A 22,069-nucleotide genomic window follows, 5' to 3' on the forward strand; every position below is an offset into this window, starting at 1 on the left:
CGACACTGAGGGTTGCGATCCGTTGCCGGACACGAAAAAAGACAAAAAGGAAAAAAAAAAAAAATCTGTTCCTTTTTTATGACTCCAAGGAGGAAAAGAGAGAAAGCTGAAGATCTACAGGAGGAAAAAAAGGATGGACTAGAACTTCTGCAGAAATTAATATTGTTACAGTAACACAAACAGTAAACTTTAAAGAAAGATAGGTAGGTACTGATTGACAGTGTGGTCAGTCTTCATTGAATACATTAGTGTGGAATATCTAGAAAGCTATTAAAGTTTTAAGGTTTTACAACTGAAATTCTGTCCTTAAATTGGGTTTGGAACAAGGAGTACAGGCAGAATAAACCTGTTCTAGGAAATTTGATCTACATACATATTTGTCAGTATTTTATTTTTCTACCAAATGTGTAATTATCATATCACAGGCATGGATGACTTGGCACCTTGTTATCCTTACTTGGGGAAGTTGTAACCTCAAGGCCTGTAACACTCTACAGGGGACTGTCACTACTCTGGCATAGGTACTTGAAGAGTAAGCAGCTGTAGGTGGAGGACCCAAGCATCCCAGGGTGCTCATCCTACTGTCATTTCACCTGACACTGAACACAACCGCACAAGCCCGTGTCCTCCTGTGTTCCATCAGGTGGTGCCAACAGCTTCCAAAACCAGCCAGAGGCTTCCCGTTCCCGACCACCCAAGTCTGTCCACTTTGAACACTGAATCCCTCTTGTGTTGAAGTCTTGAAGTCTTACGGATCATTCCCTGCGGTCGTTCTTGTTTCTCACCAGCCCTTCCGTCATCTCCCAGTGATGGCCATGTCTGGCTGATTACACGGTAACTTCCTCATCTTTCCTCTCTGTTGGCTTGTCCTTTAATGGTCTTTAGCACCATGGGAGTGTTAAAAGAGGACCCTTTCTTAGATGATGGCCAGTGTTGTTTCAGTACCTTTTCATGTGGTTGTGATTTAGTTCATTGGTGTATTATCATCATCAGGAAGTGGGGTATCCCCCACTTATCATGTTGATTAGGATCTGAGTTTTAATATCTGTGATTTAAGATTTACTATCTTCTTACCCCAGGTCCCTTGTGAGTTTCAAGTGCTGCTCTGAACTGAGAACTGGTCACATGCTAGACATCCTGACCTGGAAAATAGGTCACCTCTGAACTGAGAACTGGTCACATGCTAGACATCCTGACCTGGAAAATAGGTCACATGCTAGACACCCTGACCTGGAAAATAGGACGTGTGCCTTGGGCCCGTTATGGTCGAGGCTGCTAACATTGAGAAACAGTCTCAGCTTGGTATAGCATTGATGTTATAAGCGGTTAGAGAGGCAAGTATTAAATTATACAGCCTTTTGTTTGAAGTTTTAGTAGGTCATTTTGATATATTGGATAGACCTCGAGGCTGCTAACATTGAGAAACAGTCTCAGCTTGGTATAGCATTGATGTTATAAGCGGTTAGAGAGGCAAGAATTAAATTATACAGCCTTTTGTTTGAAGTTTTAGTAGGTCATTTTGATATATTGGATAGACCGAGTTTGGAAAGGGGCTCGCTGGCAACATTAAACTAGAATATTTTAAGTGAACCTAATGCCTTCATATCAATTTCTTTTTTGTAATCAAGCCCTTTAATAGACTTAAAACTCAAGGAAGAAAAAAATAATGGTTGTAATTTTAAATAAGCATTCAATTATAAGTGAAAAGCATTTTTGTATCTGTTACCATGGTTACTAAGCAGCTTTCCTGTGGTTCTAGAGAAAATGGGCTGCCTCATTGAGAGTAATTCTCAGAAGTGGTTTTGGGGGAAGGAGTAGAGGAGAGGGTGGGAAGGAGGGGTCCCCCTCACCCCAGAAGCATGAAACATTACTGGAAAAGCTTTTTTGACACTGAGTCTTACAGACTCCTCCACTAAATAGTAAGTGTATTTGTGAGTGGGATTTTCTTCTCACTGTGATTGAATGTTAGCCAACTTATCTAGGTATCAGAATTGTATTCAAACTTTAAAAGTCTGCTGCTGCCGTTTACATGGGGTGCTTCTGTACATTTGTGCAGGTTTTTAAAACTTAAATAAAGCAAATGTTAGACATTTCCTATATTTGCAAACACTGACTGTATCTCAAAGGAATGAAATCAGGCAAAGAAAAATGAGGCCCAATTTTAAAATCTGAGGAAGCTGGAAGTGGCAGCTTCTGTGCCGGAAGGAGGGTGCTTCGATCCCCGTGTTTGTGCCTTTGGTCTTAACAGTATATGAACAGTAGGTAGAGTTTTCATAGTATTTCATGGGCTTAGGGTTGAGTGGGGTTACATTTTCTCTCATGTTTTGTGAAGAGATTATTTTCTCTGGAGACCAGCGGGTTGTTGGGTCACACCTGGTGACTGTAGAAGGATTCCTGTTAGAATTGGCTCCAGGTAATTTGGGAGAATTGGATTGAATGGGTTGGAGGAGATGAGTTGGAGAGGGTGGCAGAAGGAGAGTTCGGGACAGGAGTGCCAGTGAGCGCAGGTGGTGGAAAGGGCAGGGAGAGGCAGCAGGGGGACAGTTCCGGTGGGTGGGAAGGAGTTGTTCACATGTAAGTCACTATAGCCTCTCTCGGGCTGCCGCAGCCACTCTCCCCACTTGCAGGACATCTCTTCTTCTTCCTTCCACACAAATGCGCAAGGTGAAGCCACCTTTTCTTCTCTGCCTAAGCAGTGTTGCTGCCCCACTTAAACCCTTATGTCCCCTCCCTGCTGCCTCTTCTTCTGCAATCCCTCTCTTCTCTGTGACCACAGACTTCTCCAAGACCTATGGATCCTGTTCATGGTGTTTTCTGTTAAGGTCTTAAAAGTCCTGGCATTTTTTTAATCAAAGCATTTCATTTCCTGCAGGAAGTACTTATTACTAAATTTGAAGAAACTGATTAAGCAACACATGGAACATAATTTTTAAATTTATTAAAATAGATTAAGAATGTTTAGCATTGTATTTAGATAGTCACTATTCATAACTATTGCACTGCAGGATCTTCACTAAAGTAGTCTGCAGGCTGGTGGGCATTTGTGGGGGGCGGTACGGAGGCCTCTCCATTGGCAGTTCTCTGCTGAACGGAACAGTTTCAATGTGTGCCAGCCCACCACCCTACGATCAGAGTCGAATCCTTCTGATTTCATCCAGTAGGTGTTGTTGCAGCTAATCTGAGACCTTTGGGGACAGGATCAGTGACTGGCCGTGGATGGGGGTAAGGCTGGTGCTAGGCTGGCCAGACAGGTCAGACTCCTCAGCAGAAATGCTGCCGGCTCTTCCGAGAGCCCTGCAGGGCCACCTGGGGCTAAGCACATTTTCCATCATTTTCCTTTTCTTTTCTTGTCCATGGAATCGGAAATCATATGCAGTCATTTTTCTTTCACCCTAAAAAATAAAACAACACTCTCTCATGCTCATATATTTTAGGCCATTTTTGAGGAGTTTTGTTGCCATAAGGATATTTAGAAGTAAGTCCTCCCTAAAGAAAATGATACCTTCTACAGGATTTAAAAAATAGAATTCCTTTTGAAAAGCAGGAAGTACAGCCCAGACTCCCATAGCCTGTATCGCGTCCGTGTGAGGTGCTGAGTGGCAGGGTCACAGTTCCTGGAGAGGGAGGCTTTGTCAGTGACAGAGAGACTTCCCAGCTCCCAGATCGTGGTCTCTGAGGCACTTGTGTCTGTGCAATAACTGTTTTCACTGCATTTCTCCCTTGGTCTTTACTTCCAATATTTTTCCTTTGTTATTTTGAATGTATCCTTGTGAATCACCATAAGTCCATTTAGAATAAGGCAGGGTGTAAATCTGTCATCAGATATGCCTGAAAAGTTTTATCTTCCGATAATTAAAGAATCTCAGCAGCTGGTAGCAGCTTTTTAAACACTATCAGTGACATTTTTTGATGGTTTTAATTTCAATCCTGCCTGTTCCTTCTGGGGCATTTAAACTTGCTACCAGAAAGTTATGTGGCTGTCAGACTATGGTCATGAATTCGGTCCAGCTGATTAATCAGTGTCTGTACTCAGAACAAGTGGGGTCCTAATTGATTCCTTTTCTGGGGAGTTTAGCACTCAGTGGTCCCTGGGGGCCCGGCTGCCTTTTTTCTCTGTTTTGGAGCCCTGACTTCTAGTCAGAACTGCTGCCGCCTGCTTTTTTACTCATGCAGAAGCTAACTAAAATATTCTAACGCTGTTATCTGCCTACTGACTTTAACGATTATTTGGATTGATTTTAAAAGGACATTGTAAAACTCATTTTTAAATTAAGTGATCAGCAAGCATGGGTCTAGGGGATGTCGTTATAGAACAGATGCAGCCAACTGTGATTTCTCTGAGTCCCCTCACATCCAAAATGTAGCATCTCACACACCCAGAGAAGATGAAACTGAAGTACACAGAAAGGTTTGTTTATGAAAACCATGCTCTCAACAGCCCACCCTCCCGTGATTTACAAAGATAAATTGTTTAATCACATTATGCCACGTCATGCCACAATATGATACATGTTTGCTTATAACCAAGGTGGACGTGGGAGTGGTGCACTTCACTCCCTTGATACAGCCCAAGATAGAGCAGCCGTTCAAGCTGGTGGATAAAGTTGTTCAGAACGTATTTCAGTTCAAAAGGAAATACTGCCATCGCGGGCTTGGGTAAGAACGCCTTCTCTCCCTTTCAGCAGCAGTCTTTATAAAAGCCTCAATTGCTTTTAAAGAGTAAGGACTTTGATTTTATGACACTTAAAGCTCTCTGTGAACATTACTCTTAGTTCAAATGCTGTGCGAACAAAACTTGACCTCTGGTTACTAGAGGTGGGAAAGGAGGAGGGGAGGGGCTAGGGAGAAACTGGGTAAGGGACACAGCAAGTAGTTACGATTTGTAATGATGACTCTGCTAGTAATATTGATTCAGTCATCACATACCGTACACAAATACTGATAGTCAACTCTGTACCCCATAAATATGTATAATCGTTTCATTAAAAAATAAAATTTAGAAAAAACCTAACTAAAAGCAAAACCTTAATTTAACGATGCCACTTACAGGTTTACTTTGGTTTGATCATGAGAATGAAGATATTTCAAAAAGTTCATGTTAAGATTGTGTTATCTTTCAATTCTATTTTCCCACGAACTTTTTGAAGTTCCCTTGTACAACTTAAAACTGACAATTATGCAGTTAATGATGATCCTGTACTGGGGAGGGCATGTCTCAGTCAGGACTCAGGTGCACATGGGTTTTTAAAATTCTTTCTCCCGAGTTGCTGTGTCCTTTCTTTGAGGCGAAGTTAAACACACGTGAGAACTGGAAGCAAATATAACTTCTGAGCAGCCAACACAATGTCTCAGAGTCTTCACACCAGCACAATTTCCCTTAACAGGAGCGCCTCTGCCCTGAGCAGGCACACGGCCCAGCACGAAAACAGGCCAGAACATAGCAGTGTTGAGTCCGCCTACCAGGCAGGCAGGCCCTGAGGTGACCGCAGTGCCATTTTATATCCAGCAGGAGTCAAGAGAGTGCCCATTTAGACCCAGTTAGAGCGTGTTTAAGAAGGCAGGGAAGTACATGCATATTTTTAAAGATTTCCATCTAACATAGTTCAGCTGTTTAAAAGGGCTCAGCTTTACAGGCACACATTCCTCATCTCCTAAAACCTCCTTCTACAGCTAGCTCCCTTTTAATTGTCTTTCTGGTCCTGTGAACTGTCCCCTCAGCACATGAAATTCCTCAGGTGCTGTTAGCCAGCTACATCCAGAAATCATTGCGATCCACAAAACGGATTCTTGAGGATTTCAAGGACTGACGTTAAGTCCTCAGCCCTCCATTTGACTGTAATTAAGCCAGTATCATACCTTACCAGAGAGTTCCCACTTCTCCAGCAGAGACTTAAGGTGCAGATACCACTGATGGTGGTACTAATCAGAGTGAAGGGACCCTTGTAACTGCTAAAGCCCAGCCAGGGTGCACTGCTGGCCAGTGGAACACAGCTGGATGTCAGCTCACATCCTTCATGCAGCATACGACCCATACAACTACATGACAGCCCCGATCTGCGGGAAAAGTCACCAAAAGTCCATCCTCCTTTTGGAAATCCTGAAGTTGGTCTGAGCCTAGAGCTGGCCCTGTGGCTCCAAGGCAGCCCTCGAGCTAAGTGACGGGCCCCATTCATTTCATATACACAGTCCTCTGTACAGATATTGACCAAGTATTATCACCCCCTTTGACCTGTTGGTGTCCTTCAGTTACACCACATGTGGGTCCCAGGTGTTAGAAACCATCACCAGGCCCTTGCCATGAAACTCAAAGATCTAAGTCACCTCATCGTAAAAGTGTGAGGAACATGCAGTTCTTTGTTGAGAGGACCATCAGCCTGTAAGAAAAACTCCATCTCCACTGGCCATGTCATCTTCCAAGCCCTTTGGCATGAGCTTTGTAGAGCCTGAGATTGAGAGGAAAAAATTAAATCCCAGGGTAACTGCAATACTTTTTAACAGTTCCACTGTTAATTTTAAAACAATGATTCAGTTTGGTTAGATGAAATTTAAAATGCATATTTCAAATCAGTTTTAAAGATGTTTCAAAAATATCTCAAAGAGGAGAATAACTATTTGTATTTTTACATCAACTGTTTTCTAACTTTGCAAAAAAAAGAGTCACTCTGTAGGGGTGGAGAGTTCCAAAGGCTGAAATATTTAAATTTAAATTACAGAGAATCAAAACTAGCGATTTGTCACAAAAGAAATAGACAACTTTCATATAAAAATATGAGGCAGCTTACCCTTGCCATAAAGATACATGTATCAGTTTAGCTTTGGAAAGTATTTTCCCATTGTGGGCACACCTTGCAAGTCACCTAGACCTACCTGCCTCTGGTGGTAGGTGGGACCTATTACCTGGTGGGTAACTGAAGAGGCTCCAGCAGCCTCTGCCAGTCCCTTGAGGTGTCACTTGTCAGGAACCATGTCATTCTCAAATGAGTGTTGGAAGAAATATCATGATTTGCAGAGGGTGGGACCTATTACCTGGTGGGTAACTGAAGAGGCTCCAGCAGCCTCTGCCAGTCCCTTGAGGTATCACTTGTCAGGAACCATGTCATTCTCAAATGAGTGTTGGAAGAAATATCATGATTTGCAGAATTTAAGTACAATATTGATTTTTTTTTTCTCTTCCCCCTAGAATGTTATTCCCTGCAGCACAGCGCTTAGAAAGCACTGGAAGGCTATTACAGTTGGCAGATATAGACCCTACTCTTCGGCCCTGCCAGCTCTCAATTGCACACTTTAAGAGCCTCTGTGATGTATACAGAAAAATGTGTGATGAAGACCCACACCTCTTTGCTTATAATTTCAGGGAAGAACTCAAGCAAATTAAAAGCAATAATGCAGAAAAAGAGCATGTTGAGGACAATCACAGACTCTAGCTGCTACTTTACAGGCGAGCAGCCTACTGGACATGGATTTTCACAATGTGGAGCTTCTTAGACATGTACTCGGTTGTCTTTACAGAATGACAATAAAAATACTAATGACCAGATGTGACTTATTTTCCTTTTACTGTACACCTTGGTAGAGAAATAAATATCAAATAAGATACAGTACAAGCTTTCTTTTAATATATATACTGCATAGATATGACATGTTTAGTATAAACAGCATCTATTACAATCTTACAAAAATGAAATATCTACACATTATGCCCCTAAACCACATTAAAATAAATATGCTTTGAATAAAGCAAAAACTAACAGCTCAAAGAAAATGCCCAGAGGATTTTTTTTTAAAAAGACCCTTTTAAAAGCAATTAATCACAACTTCCCCAATCTTTTTCCACATAACTTAAAATTATTAGAATGCAACTTTATTTTAAGGATTCTAAATCATTTTGATACCTGCTCAAAAGGGATATAAACTAAGTAATTTACAGATTCCGACCAGTTTAATCTAGTTTTCTGATCCACAATAAATTAAAATAACTTAAATCTTTACAACTATTTTGTAGGAAAATGTGTACTGCACAAAACCCAATAATGGATAGTTTTTCTGCAACTTCTACTTTACCACCAGTTTAAAAGGAAGATGAGCAATTTCACCCATATCTGGATTGAACTGTACTACGATTTTCCATGGCTCTCTGTTTCATAAAAACACTCCTCATTGACAACTGATGTTAAACTCTGGACACTGAATTCTCGCCCTAGAACAGAGTTTAGATCAATGTTGCCATTTTCAGATTGACTGTCAAGAGACTGGTGACGAGTCTGCGCCTTCAGCAAAGTCCCTCTGTCCCTCTTGGTGCTGTTTGCTTTTCGTTTAATGGGGCAGAAGTGGCCCCGGACCAGTTTGGGCTGCTCTCCCCCTTTCTGGCCCTTGCCCACCTCCGTGTCCGGCTGCTGGCCAGCCAGGTGAGCATCGGGGTCCTCGGAAATTCTCAGTCTCTGGAACTGAATTTCAATGTCTTTGGTAGGGCTGCCTTGGTTCAGAGTCTGGTGGTAGTCATCATCTTCATCACTCAGAATATCACTCTCTTTGACGAGACTGTCTGAAAATCCTGCCAGGCCTGAGTGTGGGCACTTCCCAGGTGAAATGCCCTTAGAGTCAGGCCTGCTCTCGGCCGTGTGGCCACCGCTGCTCTGGGTGCCGCTGCTCAGGCTGCACTCGTCTGAGTCCAGCGAGTGGCCCTTGCCAGTCTCACTGGTCCACTCGCTGCTGGAGGAATTCTTGAGGACCTTTAGAGACCTGGATGAAGCTGCAATGAAAAAAGCAATTTCCCCTTGTGATACAGAAACAGATTATACACAACGTGTAATGTTTGCCTTGTGGTTTATAAGGTTTAACATTCTGATTACTTAAGATTTTTATCAGCTGACTACAACTATTCTGGTAGTTAGTCAAATCCTCCTCTTTAGTCAAAATCCGGGTATTTAGTCAAAAACATGCAGACACTGCAAGCATGGAATTTTTTTTTTTTATGTTTATTTGAAATTGTGAGTTGGGAGACAGCATTTTTAGATTACTGGAGCTCAATTATTTAGACAGAATAATAAACTATAAACTCTTAGAAGGGTTAGGAGTCTTATTTTGCCAATGAATAAATTGAAAAATTAATTACTAATCTAGGTTCCTTAAAGTATTTTGTAATTTGATAGTCGAGATTACACTATTTCTATGCATACCTTCTCACCTTGTTTATTTCCCTTGATGCTCAATTAAAAGTAGAAAAATGTTCTTTATCTCTCATGAGAACTGTCTCTGCTGGAAATTCTAAGCAACTTTCAGAGATTTACTATTATGGATAGGTAATCATGAGTGTGTGCTTGTTCAACTCCATTCTCTTGGACTGAAAGGGAAAAGGGTGTGCTCAGTTTGTTTCTACAGACAACAGCAGCGTACTATTTTTCATGGCCATAACTTATTTTGACAAAAGAGAAAAAATTGAAAACGTGCAGTAAATCTGAAGAGATCAAACTGACCAAAAAAGAAAAAGAGAAGTTATCATACATTTTGGAAGACTAGAAACAAGAACAAAGATAATAATAAAATAATTAATACAGAAAAAAGGTTCTATCCAGGGTTCAATCCCTGTACCGGCCAGCTGCCAAAAAAGAAAAGGTGGTTCTAAAAATTTAAGCTGAAGTTTTAGAAACAGGCAGAAAGTTTAAGAACAGTATGATTTGGAATGTTTGCCTGCTGACATTGGGTAAAAACAAGTATATTAGGTTTCTTGATCTTAATTCATTTGAGTATTGACTTTTTAGATACCTGGCACTGTTCTGGGCACTGGGAATTAATACTGCACAGAAGAAAACAAAGTCCCTAGACTCATGTGCATCTTAGTGGAAGAAACAAATAAGATGTTAAGTCTGGACTGTGTTAGCTGGTGGTAAGACAAGGGATTTGGAGTTGGGAACGGTTGTGTTTTATAAAAGCATGTCTAGGAGCAAGTAGCATGTTTAGGTCTCTCAAACGGAAATAAAATCACCGCTGATCATTTACAAAGTGATGACTTACAGCTGTATTATAAGGGCATATATCCTTTTGGGGAAGCTCACAGTTTTTCTTAAATAAACATCAGGCTAGCAAAATTCTCACCTAATTTGGCTGAAACAGGAACTCGGTTCTTAAGAGGTACCAGGCGATCCTTACATGTTTTTTCCAGTGGTAATTCACACTTTATGTGACGCCTGAAGTTTTCCCTCAGAATAGAACGAATCACCTTAACGATGTTGGTTTTGCTTTCACTGTCACTGGGGGAGAGAGAAACCGCAGGACTGTCCAAGCATTCATCACACTCCCATTCCACACCCTCATGCTCCTGTTATTTTTGTCAGAGCGGCCTTGCACCTTCTAGGCCAGACTGACAGCAAACCACCCGACCTCTGTGTGCCTTGGTTCCCTCCCTTACAAAACGAGGTGAGAATTGATCATTCTAAGATCTGGATATTTAATCAATGTATTTTCCTACTAGAGCCTCTGTTACCTTTTGGGGGTGGATTGTTGTGACACTGATATCATCAAAATTCAGGAGGGCACTGAAAATGAACTCCCTTTCTTAAGAGAGTTAATTTTTTTTTCTATCTTTTTAAATTCTCTTATTTCCACTGGTTTTAATTTTTGGAAGTCAGTAATACCTGCAACACAACTGAAAGATGGTTTCTGGCCGTCCTTCTATTTCTGACTTTGTATGGATCAGTTCCCATATGGAATTATTTTCTGTCCCTGTGTAAAAGGAAATGGAAATAAGAATCTACAACTTTGCAAAAAATGCTGTGTGGTTAAGAACACTTGTGAAGTTTAAAACTCACGATTTAAAAAGTGAAATATTCCCAGCCTTGACTCACCATTTTCTTCTGTGGCTCATTCTATGTATGGTTTTCACAGACAGTTACAGAAAGTGAAACTCCGCCGGGTTACTTTTTACTTTTCCTGCTGAAGTTTTCCACCCATCTGAACCTTTCTCCCTAACCCTAGATTCCATCTCTGTGCTATTTTTCAACCCTCCTTTTGGAAGTTTGCCCATTCCTTGAGGTGAAATAGGCCAGCCCCAAATGCAGCCACATTCTAGGAAACACGAGCACTCCTGACAAAAATGAAGCAAGGCTCCAGACTGGCATCGCATGCCTTTGCCTGGTGGCCCTTTCTATCACCAGAGACACTGTCCCCAAAACACGGTTATTCTGGAAGCATCTCTGAACGTCTTCCAAGGTCAAAAAAAAAATTTTTTTTTAATAACACTTGCAATACTGCCTAATCTTAAGGAATTATCTGATGTATTCTAAATTTGTTAAAATGTAAGTGTGTGGACCTTTGTTTCTTTAACAAATTTTAGGGTATCAAGAATATTAGGGAGAACGAAAAACGCTGAAAACTACTGATAGTGAAAATACAGAAACAATGAAGAGAGGCATTGTGTAAAGAAAAACCCCATCCACTGCCATTTAATTTCTCCCAAAAGTCTATAAAGAAACATCAAAACCTCTCTTGTCCTCATTTTCCTTACCTGTAAAATAAAATACACCAAAAGTATCCCCAAGATCTTTTTCTACTTTTTCATTCCACAATGCAAATAAGTCTCCTCGAATGCTTTCTCTGACACTGCACTACATGAAAGTTACCTGCTGTGTTCCCCAGTCTGACTTGAAGTGCGGATATGGGGATCAACCAGCGGAATTTAAATGGGTCCAAGTCAGCAGAGCTGTGTGCAGGCCGGGAATTTGAGGGCTGCAATACAAAAGCCCGCCAAGAAATGTGTTAAAGCAAGCTCTCACCCAGAGAAGATGCATGCACAGTGAATGGAAGCGTCACGTTCTCTCTACGTGCAAGGCTCTGTGCAGCTGTGTGGGTGTTCAGGGCACAGAAATGTGCCTGCACAGGTAGGCATCCCATTCTCAAAGACCTCTCGGGCTCCAGGGGTAGGACAGAGGCGCCATGCGGGAGCAGAGAGTTCGGTCTCTAAGCAGGAATGGCAGCCACGCCTTCTGTGTCCCACATTCCCTCTGAATGCAAGCTGATGGCTTACAGTATCCACAGCTAAGCTTTTTGAGTAAAGGTAAAAGGCATTTTAAAACAAAGTTATATGGACTCTTATGTGTATGGAACAAACATGGGCCATTTGCAGGGATATAAAAGCTGATTTTCTGTGCAGACCCTTCATATGTATTTGTCCACATCTTCCAAAACAGACATCTTTTGTGGGGAGACTCAGAAATGCCCTGAGTATGTGATTTGGTTGGTTAACTTCAGAATAAGTAATATCAGTCAGTGACGCCTGGTGCTCAGCAGGCTTTTCAGTTCAATATTAATAGGTAGTTTAATTAAAATTATTTCTTGTCTTACCAATTTCTTTTTCAGTTTGCAGTTTTCTTTATAAACCAATATGACAGCTCTCTTAAAAACTAAAGAAAGGAAAAGAGAAAAGTCATTATTTTATCCAAACTCTTCCAATGTTAAACTAGAGCTGAATGTTTTAGTAGAACAAAGCTCTTGGGATTTATGAATCCCTGAGCTCCCACTATGCCGACACAAGATTGAATAAATGGTACTTCCTTCTGCTCATATTTGAACTACGCAGAAGTACCTGCTTATTTAAAGCTATTATCTGAAGTAGATCCCAGCATTTTTTAAATTCTTTTTTTGTTTCACTGAAACACAGCGTTCAACTCAGTGACAGTGCACCGTCTATACTTTTGCTCTCCCGACTCTCAGAGAGAATTAAGACATCTTGAAATGAAGCAGACTATTGAGATAGCAGGTTTCTAAATAGCCTCAGGAGATCTGTTCCTGTAATACTCAGCCTGAGCCAAGCAGCATAAGGGAGAAGAAGATGATGCGTGTGCAGAGCCACGGAGTTTTAAATAGTTGGAGGCTGTGATAAGTCACCAGCCATTACAGCAGTTCTCCTAACTCCTTCTGGAAACCAGGAGTTAGCTGGACTGATGGGGTTAGTGGAGTTCTTCATTATGGCCAGCCTCTTTTAAGTTTATATTCTTGTGAATGGAATACTAACCAAATACTGTGAGCTCAAGGTCCTTTCTGACTTTTCCTAGAGAGAGAAATGGATTCAACCAGGAAACGGTAGAGTGCATCAGAAGTTCCCCCATCGAAAGCTCTGTCACCTAGAGTGTAAAAACAGGAGGCACCGAAGATGTGAAAACCCCCGGAGTAGACTGTCTCATGTCAGATAGTGAATCACATATATATGGCCATTGCTAAAATGCAAGTACATTCTGTTTGGTTTTTATGGTCCCTATAAACATGAGGCCTTAAATCGTGAAGGTTTTGAAAATAGGAGCTAAGCATCAAACTGTTTGACGAATAACATAAAGGTGAAGACGTCTTGCTTCAATGCACACATATGTAGGTAAGACATGCCTCATGACCGCTCATTTGCATAACATTCTACCACAGCATTCACAATCATTCAAAGCGCCTTTATTAACTTTCAGCACAGGATCTAGTATGTTTACCACCTCTAATCCATAAACTACGTTAGGCCTGCTCATAAAAAAAAAATCAACATTAAAACTGCCCATAATAAAAAAATTAAACTCCAGATTTTTTCTCTTCTTGCCATCTTCTACTTAAGCTATGTTGCTTCTTGTATGCAGGCTTTAAAAGCATGAGATTCCAAATTTAGCAATCAGACAAACAAGAAAAATATACAAAATATCAAGTTCTACTTGAACTAATTTTATTAGCAAGCAGGTAACCACCAATACTTGATGTTAAAAAAGAAAAAAAAAATAAAACAATGAAGGAGAAGCCTTGCTTCTGTCCATACTCCGGTCCCTGCTTCCTTTCTCCACCCTGCTGTGTGCCAGCCCAAGCCTCCCACATCTGTTCTACCCTCTGGGAGTTGTCCTGCCTGGTGCCCTGGGAAAGGAGGAAGGTAGGCATATAAGCTCAATGATACTACTTCCTTGTTTTCGTTTATACAATGTTAACATTGCATAACAATGTTAAGACCAATGTAGTTAATTTTACATTACTCTTATACCTAAATTGTGTGGTTTATTATGTACATTAATATCAAGAAAACTATACGTATATTCTCCCCCAGGAAAGTCCTAACAGGGCAGCCTAGTCTGGAAGGTCAGCTAAAATGCAGTAAGCATGCGCATTAGGCCTCCCAGAACCCCAGGCTTCCCAGACCTCCTTCTCCGTCCCACTCTGCTCTGCTACTAGCTGGTCAAACACGGTCCCATAATCCTCATAGATCTTCTGCATCTCATTGATGTGGCTTGCTACTTTTTCCATTGCCTTCAGTGCTTCTGCAAAACATGAAATCATATTTACCTTATCATTTTTGTTTGTTTTAAATCTTATCCAGTGGCAGTCATAAAAGGACTCAAGATTCAAGCCAGGGTTCGAGACCAGTACTCACTAACGGCAGCATTATTCAGGCATAGCTCACAATAATCTAGTCATTATTATAAAGAACAGTAAAATTATCTTCCACCTCGAATTCTCTTTCAAATGAAGCAGTGTGTAAGTAAAAAGTATCACTAATAATTAATAACAGCTAACATTTATTGAAGACTTTCTACTTGGTATGTACCATGATAGGTGATTTGCATAAATCTTCTCATTTAATCCCCAAAATAACTCAATGACTGTAATCAATTGTAGTTTACAGATGAGAAAACTCATGTGCCAAAAAAACTATCCTGCCAGAGTTCCAGAGAGAAAAAAGACTGGAGCCAGAATTCAAACCCAAGACTGGCTGGTCTCAGGACACCAGCTTTTGAATTGTACCTCTATCCCTGGGAACTGGGAGCTACAGCAGTTTTGTAATTAGAACTTACAAATGCCCTGTAAATGACTCATTGACAGAGCACTTGTTTGCATTTATACATGGTTTTTATTTATAATTTTCTACAAGGGCATATAAGGGACAAAATGATTGCATCAAAGTCAAAAAGCACAATTTCAGGTTACCTCCAAATTCAGTATTTTTCATACTTTATTCTTCCAATTCAGTATTTTTTATTTTATTTTTATTTTTTTGCAACTGACTGGTATAAGGACCCAAACCCTTGCCCTTGGTGTTATAACACCATGCTCTAACCAGCTGAACTCACCAGCCAGCCCTGATTTAGTGTTTTAATTCAATCTGGAGGGAGGTTTAGAAGGAAGTTTTTTTAAACAGGTTAACAGTTTTTTAGCCCTTTTAAAGATCATCTTAATGTAAAATTAATTTTTTACACAGTATTTGAATGCTGATCACAATTTGTATCATTTGCTTGTAGAATTTAACTGTCATATAAAAAAATTCTTTGTCCTTATTGTTTATGATACCAAAGTATGCTCATCACGGAAAAAAAGAGCCAGTCTAATTTCCAGTCTTCTTAGGGTTTATTATTCAGTAATACTAACATGTATTAATAAGTCTGTTTCTCTCCCCAGGAATTTTATTAGAGGTGGCATAACTGGATCTCCTAGTTTTGATATATAGAGAACAAATCACTATTTCTCTCTCTCATCCAAATAAAGCATCTCTTTGAGGGATACTCTATTTACTATCAAACTGCAGGGCTTTGTGTTTTTGACAAGTTGTATTTTAGGCCAGTAATTTCAGAGGTTACAAACAATAGATAACACATCAGCATCAACTTTAAAGAATAATCTGTCAATGGGAGTTTGGTTCAGAGTCAAGCTCTGCTTGGAGATCTCCACAAGGTGGAGCCTCACCCAGCAAATCTGATCAGCAGCACCTAGGCTGCAAACAACACAAAACTTAGGTTCTGGCAGCACTGTTTACTAGCCAAGTGATCTGAGGTAATTTACTTCAACTTACTGAGCTTAAATCACCTTTTTAAAAAAATGAATTAGAATCCAGAGATTTGGGGACTACTCCAATCATATTTTTTTTTAAATCAAAGTCTAGCTATTTTCACATATTAAAATTATATCTAAGATTAACAACTGCAGTACTGAAAAGTGATTCGGAATACACCACCAAGCAGGGAAAGAGGTGAGCTCTCAGGCCCAGAGCGTGGCATGCAGTCCCATCACAACTCATGATCCCCGCAAAAATCAAAGTCTAGCTATTTTCACATATTAAAATTATATATAAGATTAACAACTGCAGTACTGAAAAGTGATTCGGAATACACCACCAAGCAGGGGAAGAGGTGAGCTCTCAGGCCCAGAGCGTGGCATGCAGTCCCATCACAACTCATGATCCCCGCGTCCTCGAGGTGGGCATCAGCAGCCTTACCTGTCAGGTGATAGTGCTCCTCACTGTCATGGTCTGTCAATGACACGAGCTCCTTGAGCAGCAGAGGGTACTTGAGCACTCTCTGGACAGGCTTGATGAGGTAGGACTCCAGTGTGGAGGAGTGCTGCTTGGTGGGATTCCGGGCATCCAGAAAAGCTTTGAAGGCTTTATCAGTTTTAGCTGCAAGCAGATGGATAAAAGACCCTTATTGGAGCGCAGTGGTACAAATTAAATTCTACTTCATTTATCTTTTAACAGATCATTTCTTTCTATAGCCCTAATGCCATCCTTTAATAAAAACCCAAACCCATCAAGTAGGTCAAGCACTGAGCTCTCAGTGTGGGCCCTGGCGTGACAGCCTGACAAGCCCCACGAGTGAAGGGAGTTTCTTAGAATGCCAGAGGAACACGGTCCACACGACAAAGAGGAACACTGAGTAAAATGCAGGAATGTCTGACTTAAAGACACATTTCACACATTTCACACATACTATGACAGCTTTTGTTTTAAGTGGCCTAAAAAGTGAGTTGTGAACAATTCATAAAGCCACAAAACAGTGTTATCTAGACTCCACCATACCTCACAAGAGATTCGTACAGAAAGATAAACCAGTGTTTCTTCCACTCGCCTAGCACTGGTGGTTGTTTATTCTGTACATTTCAGGGCTACTTGAAAAGCAATATATATGTTCCTTTAAAATAACTTGACAAACACCACAGCCTGCGGCCTTCCCCTCCACAGCTCCAAGCAAACTTTCTCCCATCCAGAGCCACAGCTCCCTCCTACCAGGTGTGGCACAGGACCCCCTTGGCAGTGAGAACTGCCTCTGTTCAGTGTCTGAGGTCCATGAAGGGTGCACACAGGAATCCAGGTGCATGTTGTTCAAGTGCCAGGGGACACACCAGCTGCTGCTTTGGAGTCCACCAGTTGGCATTGGTTAACCAGCTGTTTGGGATGTTTAGAATGCAGCCAACTTGAATGAAGATATACCCTTACTTGGGATTCTGGTACAAGGGCAAAATCTGCAACATCCAGGAGATGCACTACCATTCTGAATGTGATTTCCAGACCAAGTGGATGGTGAGATGGTCCTTCATCTTTATGCCAAAGGAGGAAGTGAGTGAGCCGTTGGCATGCTTTTATTTCACTACAGACCATCAATAAGAAGGTGTTCATGGAGAAAATGCCAATGGAATCAGAGCTCTGTTTAATGCAACCAGAGAAGATGGCTTTTGGCTGGGTCTTGTTAACGTGAAGCACTACAAGACTCCATTTTTTAAACTTGGGGCTTCTATTCTGGGATACTATGAAGTTCTGGATTTAAACCACATGGCAAAGCTCCATCAGTGGAAATGGTTAAACACTATCAGTGTCAGGATAAGCCTCTGGCCCACCATGACAGAACGGAGAGAAAGAAACACTGAAGAGCAACCCTGGAAAATGTGAGTTTTTCCCATTTCCACCAAAGAGAATTTAATTCCAGTTCACACACTTCTTGTGAGTCTGGTGGTAGTTGTTTGGTGATAGTTTGTAGTGGCTCCTCAGGCTTAAGAAGAAGGTTAACAAGAAAAAAAAAAGCCATGCATTCATTTCTTTCTGCCCCCATCCAGGGCTTATGGTCGCAAGTTTTTAGAGAAAGGAATTTGGTGAGAGAAGAATCCAGATGTAGTTTAATAGCAAAGTAGCACATCGCAAGCAACATCTCTGCTCCCAGGGCATGTGTTCACTGCTACTAGTAAACAAGATTTTCCCTTTAATACCTGCCACTTTCAAGGTCAAAAATGGAGCATAATACATTAAAACTGCATTTACCCCTACTTGTTAAGTACAGATTTATCCTTTATTAACAGTTAAAAATACAAAAAAACACACTATAAAAGATATGAGCGACTTACCTCGCTCTAGAACCTTCTGTACTTTAATATGATTAGCACAGAATCCACTGTATAGTTTAAAGTGGTCCGCATAATAAAGGAAAGAGCCTCCAAGGGAAAACAGCAATTTCTAGAAGGACAGGGGAAAAGTCAAATGAGATATGTTTTAATCCACGTGTGCTGGCTCACAGCCTGGCATTTGTCTGTCAGACACCACAGTACTAATGCCTCAGAGAAGTCACCAACTGCGGTAAGCCCAGGACTGCTCTGTTCGCACAGCAGATGGAGAACAGCCGGGCATTCCCCTAGCAGACCTTTGGCTTGATGGAAAAGTTTCTGGCAGCAGAACCTACTGACACAGTGTGCAATCAGAGGACAAGAAAGAAAGTTCTATGAAAACACACCTGACAAGGTGGGATGTAAATGAGCTGAGAAGTTCATTAATAAAGTTACTCTCCACGATTTGGGACGAACGCTGCTGTCTGTATAGTTCCTGGTCCTCTTGCTACTGCCTCCTGCCTTTTCTCCCCCAGAGGGGCTTCCTGTCAGGCACTGGTGCTTGCACTAATGCTTCACAGAAGAGAAGCCTCGATCAGAGCAATTTGAAACCTGTGTGCTTCATCCCAACGTAGATGAAGACTCAGGTGCAGCTGGCTGCTCTTGCTTCAAAAGCAGTAGCACTAGACATCCTTCAGCAAAGCTGAGGAAAGAGCACATGCACAGCCACCAACCAGGCTGGCAGTGCTGCCCAGACTCTGATTACCAGAAGCACCTACGCTAGGGAAAAATGCAGCCTTCTTTTTCCACCTGCCAGAGGAAAGCAGTGCAGTGAAAGCACTAACTGGATCTTAACAATTGTCAAGAGACAACGAATTATTTTGCAAGGGAGAATTTTGCACCATACCCACCTATTTTTGCTTTAAGCCTAAGTCTAAAATACTTACTCTAAACTGCGAGGGGGTTTCCAGTATGTTAAAGTCAGATGATGCTGAAATCCCATCCTCCAGAGTCTCCAGAAACACCTTTTGAAATTCAAGCATCTCTGGCAAACTTCCAAAAAGGGACTCCATCTATGAAGATCAGAATTTGGAAAGAAGGTATTAGCCTTGAAGATCCAAATACCACACTGACTCTTAGCCCACAGATAAATCACAAGGAAGTCCTTCACCAAGAGACATGCCTTTAAAGAAGGCAGCATGTCCTCTAAGGTATATAGTTGATATATAGAGAGTTTTAGAGCTCTGGCCCCTATAATTCTGTATTTCTAAAATAACTTTTTAAGTGGATGTAAAATTCTCAGAATTCAAATAGAGAAAAATGAAAGTCAGTAGAGAAGAACTAATTACTGTGATTTAACATTAAAAATTCATGAATTAAAAAGTAATTTTTGGCTGCACCTTCCACTACAAAAAGAGCATGACTGTCCTTCTGCCTTTGTAAACTCTTGCCTCTGTGCTGCATGTGGCAACAGCACATATATGGCTTTGGAAGAGGCCACACATGGGACTCTCTGAGATCATATGTCGCAGGTGGTCTTTGGGATTGTAGATATAATTTCCTAGGAGGTCCTCTAAAAAGCTAATGGAAACTAACCTATGGGTCAGTGGACAGAAGGAAGGTGATTATTATTTACCTCATCTTGGGTAAGAAAGGTCTCATTCTGAAGTGGTTTCAAGTATAATTCAAAGAGGCAGCTCAGATCCTGAAAGACAAAAGAAGAAAGTCTCTTTAACCTGTAAGTGTCCTAAATACCCAAGAGATTCCAGCAACCCAGGCAGCAGTTCCAAAGACTCCCATTAGGAATAACGAAGCTTATATCTTGTTGAAATTCTTGACCCAAAATGTGGTTATTATTGCACACCTAATTCAAAGAGGTTAATTGTAAGTGTCCTAAATACCCAAGAGATTCCAGCAACCCAGGCAGCAGTTCCAAAGACTCCCATTAGGAATAACGAAGCTTATGTCTTGTTGAAATTCTTGACCCAAAATGTGGTTATTATTGCACACCTAATTCAAAGAGGTTAAAACCACAATACAGTCAACAACTGGATTCCACATTTTTCTTTATAGCTTGATTACCTACTCTGCTTAGTTAAATATATTCTTGACAGAAACAATCTTTCTTTAGACCCCTGCAGCAGGAGCACTCATTTCCCTGCAGAGGAAGCAAGGTCTGGCTAGGTACTGCTGCTAGGTGTAACCGTGGCTACTGGCGGATCTAGCTTCGTCTGTGCCAGGGAGTATGGGGACAGCCACGGCATGGAGCTGGGAGGGACGACAGGAGCTGAGGAGCTCTTCAACTTTGGTGTTGATGCATTCGCAGAATTTCAAACTCTCATACCCAAATGCAAGAAAACATTTCCAAAGAGTAGCAGTATTAATATTAATGCTTAAAATCTAAGCCATATTTGGGTCTCCAGAAAACTAGGCTCTAGCAATACAGTGTAGTGGGAGTTGACTGTATTTATATAACCCATTAGATAAAGATTTCTTTTTATTTTATAATTTGAAGCTAAGACCGGGACATAACTTAGTGATAGAAAAGATTTCTCTGTTGTGCTCCATTTATTCTGAAGAATTTCGAGTACTAAAATACCAGAAGTGCTTGACTACAAAGTCAACTACACCAACTCCCTCACTTTACAAGGAGATATCTAAGACAGCTTTATAAAGCCCAAAGCACACCCAGAACCTTCTGGCGTGGATTCTGAGATAAAGGTCAGGCCTGTGATGCTGATGGTGTTTCACAAGAAAACATCCCTGGCTGCCCTCCCTCACCATACTCCACAGTGGGCTGCTCAGAGAAGGGAGATGTGAGAAGTGACTGAATCATACCTCAGGCAGCACACAAATGTTGAAAATTTCAAGGAGCATGCAAGGACCCAGGTTAAAGAACGACAAGTATAATTCTATGTTAAATGTCAGCAACAAAAATCAATTAAAAAACAGTGGGGGTTGGGAGTGTGTGAATCACAATGGGCACTAGGTGCTGGTTATTTTATCAGAGACAGTGGTGCCCAGCAGTCATTCTTGTCCAGGCGGACGCTGCTCAGGACTTACTGCACAGCAAGAGCAGGTCCGCGCTGAGCTGCGGTGGCAAAGAGCTGCAGCATGTGGGGCCCTAAGGAAACAAAGTGCAGATTTCTTGCAGAGAGAAGGGAGAGGCAGAGTTTCTTTACCCACAACATCCACCTCAGTCCTCCACCAGCACCACACTGAAATGACCCTCCCATTGTGGGCTAATAGTAAAATAAAACAATCACAACAAAAAGGGACTTAGATTGTCCTCTCAACTCTGCCCATAATTCTGCTGGTGAGAGCTCCATGACTATTCTCAAGGTGTAAGAGGGGCTCTGAAGGCTCAGAAACATCCACAGCTCACAGAGCTACAGTCATGCACCATATAATGACATTTCAGTCAGCAACAGACCACATATATGACAGTGGTCGGAGCAATAGGCTGTACCATATAGCTAGGTGTGTACTAGGCTATACCGTCTAGGTTTCTTGAGTACACTCTGCACAACAAGGAAATTGCCTAATGACGCACTTCTCAGAATGTATCCCCATCATTAAGTGACACTTGATTGTACTTGGAAAAAGGTCACTATCAAAACACAGGATTATTCAGAAATCTAGTCTGAACTCCCTGGATGTTCACTTCATCTCCCCATAATGGATGTAGGACAACATATAATGGAAAATGAAATTAAACTCTCATCTTTCTAACTTTTCTTTCTCCCTACTGGACCAAAGGAAGGGGCTTTGGGAAGCTCTCCTGGGCTTCCTGTGAATAAGGCCTTTGAAAAAGTCTAGACAAAACAACAGTGACATTAATGAAAGGGGAAGCTCAGGTTTGTCTTGTGGAGAAAAAAGGCAATAGCCACGTGTGGGTGCGCATGTATGCACCTAGGCTTCATTCATGGATTCAGCACCTCAGAGCTACAAGGTCCAACCATCCAGTGAGGGAGTTGGA

General features: G+C 41.3%; 2 protein-coding genes across 3 annotated transcripts in view; one reads left to right on the forward strand and one right to left on the reverse strand.

Annotated features, from left to right (window-relative positions):
- The window catches only part of TFB1M (transcription factor B1, mitochondrial), a 51,178-nt gene extending 43,641 nt beyond the window's left edge, over positions 1-7,537 (forward strand). The window contains exons 6-7 of the mRNA XM_008575225.1: positions 4,529-4,656; positions 7,181-7,537. Coding sequence (XP_008573447.1) covers positions 4,529-4,656; positions 7,181-7,424 — 372 coding nt within the window. The 3' untranslated portion in view covers positions 7,425-7,537. The remainder of the gene's footprint in view (positions 1-4,528; positions 4,657-7,180) is intronic.
- A 57-nt stretch (positions 7,538-7,594) lies between these two features.
- The window catches only part of TIAM2 (T-cell lymphoma invasion and metastasis 2), a 119,976-nt gene continuing 105,501 nt past the window's right edge, over positions 7,595-22,069 (reverse strand). For both annotated transcript variants that reach the window (XM_008575226.1, XM_008575227.1), the window contains 11 exons: positions 19,727-19,795; positions 19,038-19,163; positions 18,115-18,223; positions 16,220-16,399; positions 14,152-14,270; positions 13,007-13,115; positions 12,337-12,395; positions 11,616-11,721; positions 10,632-10,719; positions 10,093-10,247; positions 7,595-8,749 (listed from right to left, as the gene is read on the reverse strand). In XM_008575226.1, coding sequence (XP_008573448.1) covers positions 8,115-8,749; positions 10,093-10,247; positions 10,632-10,719; positions 11,616-11,721; positions 12,337-12,395; positions 13,007-13,115; positions 14,152-14,270; positions 16,220-16,399; positions 18,115-18,223; positions 19,038-19,163; positions 19,727-19,795 — 1,755 coding nt within the window. In that variant the 3' untranslated portion in view covers positions 7,595-8,114. The remainder of the gene's footprint in view (positions 8,750-10,092; positions 10,248-10,631; positions 10,720-11,615; positions 11,722-12,336; positions 12,396-13,006; positions 13,116-14,151; positions 14,271-16,219; positions 16,400-18,114; positions 18,224-19,037; positions 19,164-19,726; positions 19,796-22,069) is intronic.

This window comes from Galeopterus variegatus, unplaced genomic scaffold (genome assembly GCF_000696425.1).
Source record: "Galeopterus variegatus unplaced genomic scaffold, G_variegatus-3.0.2 Scaffold1158, whole genome shotgun sequence".
NCBI lineage: Eukaryota > Metazoa > Chordata > Mammalia > Dermoptera > Cynocephalidae > Galeopterus > Galeopterus variegatus.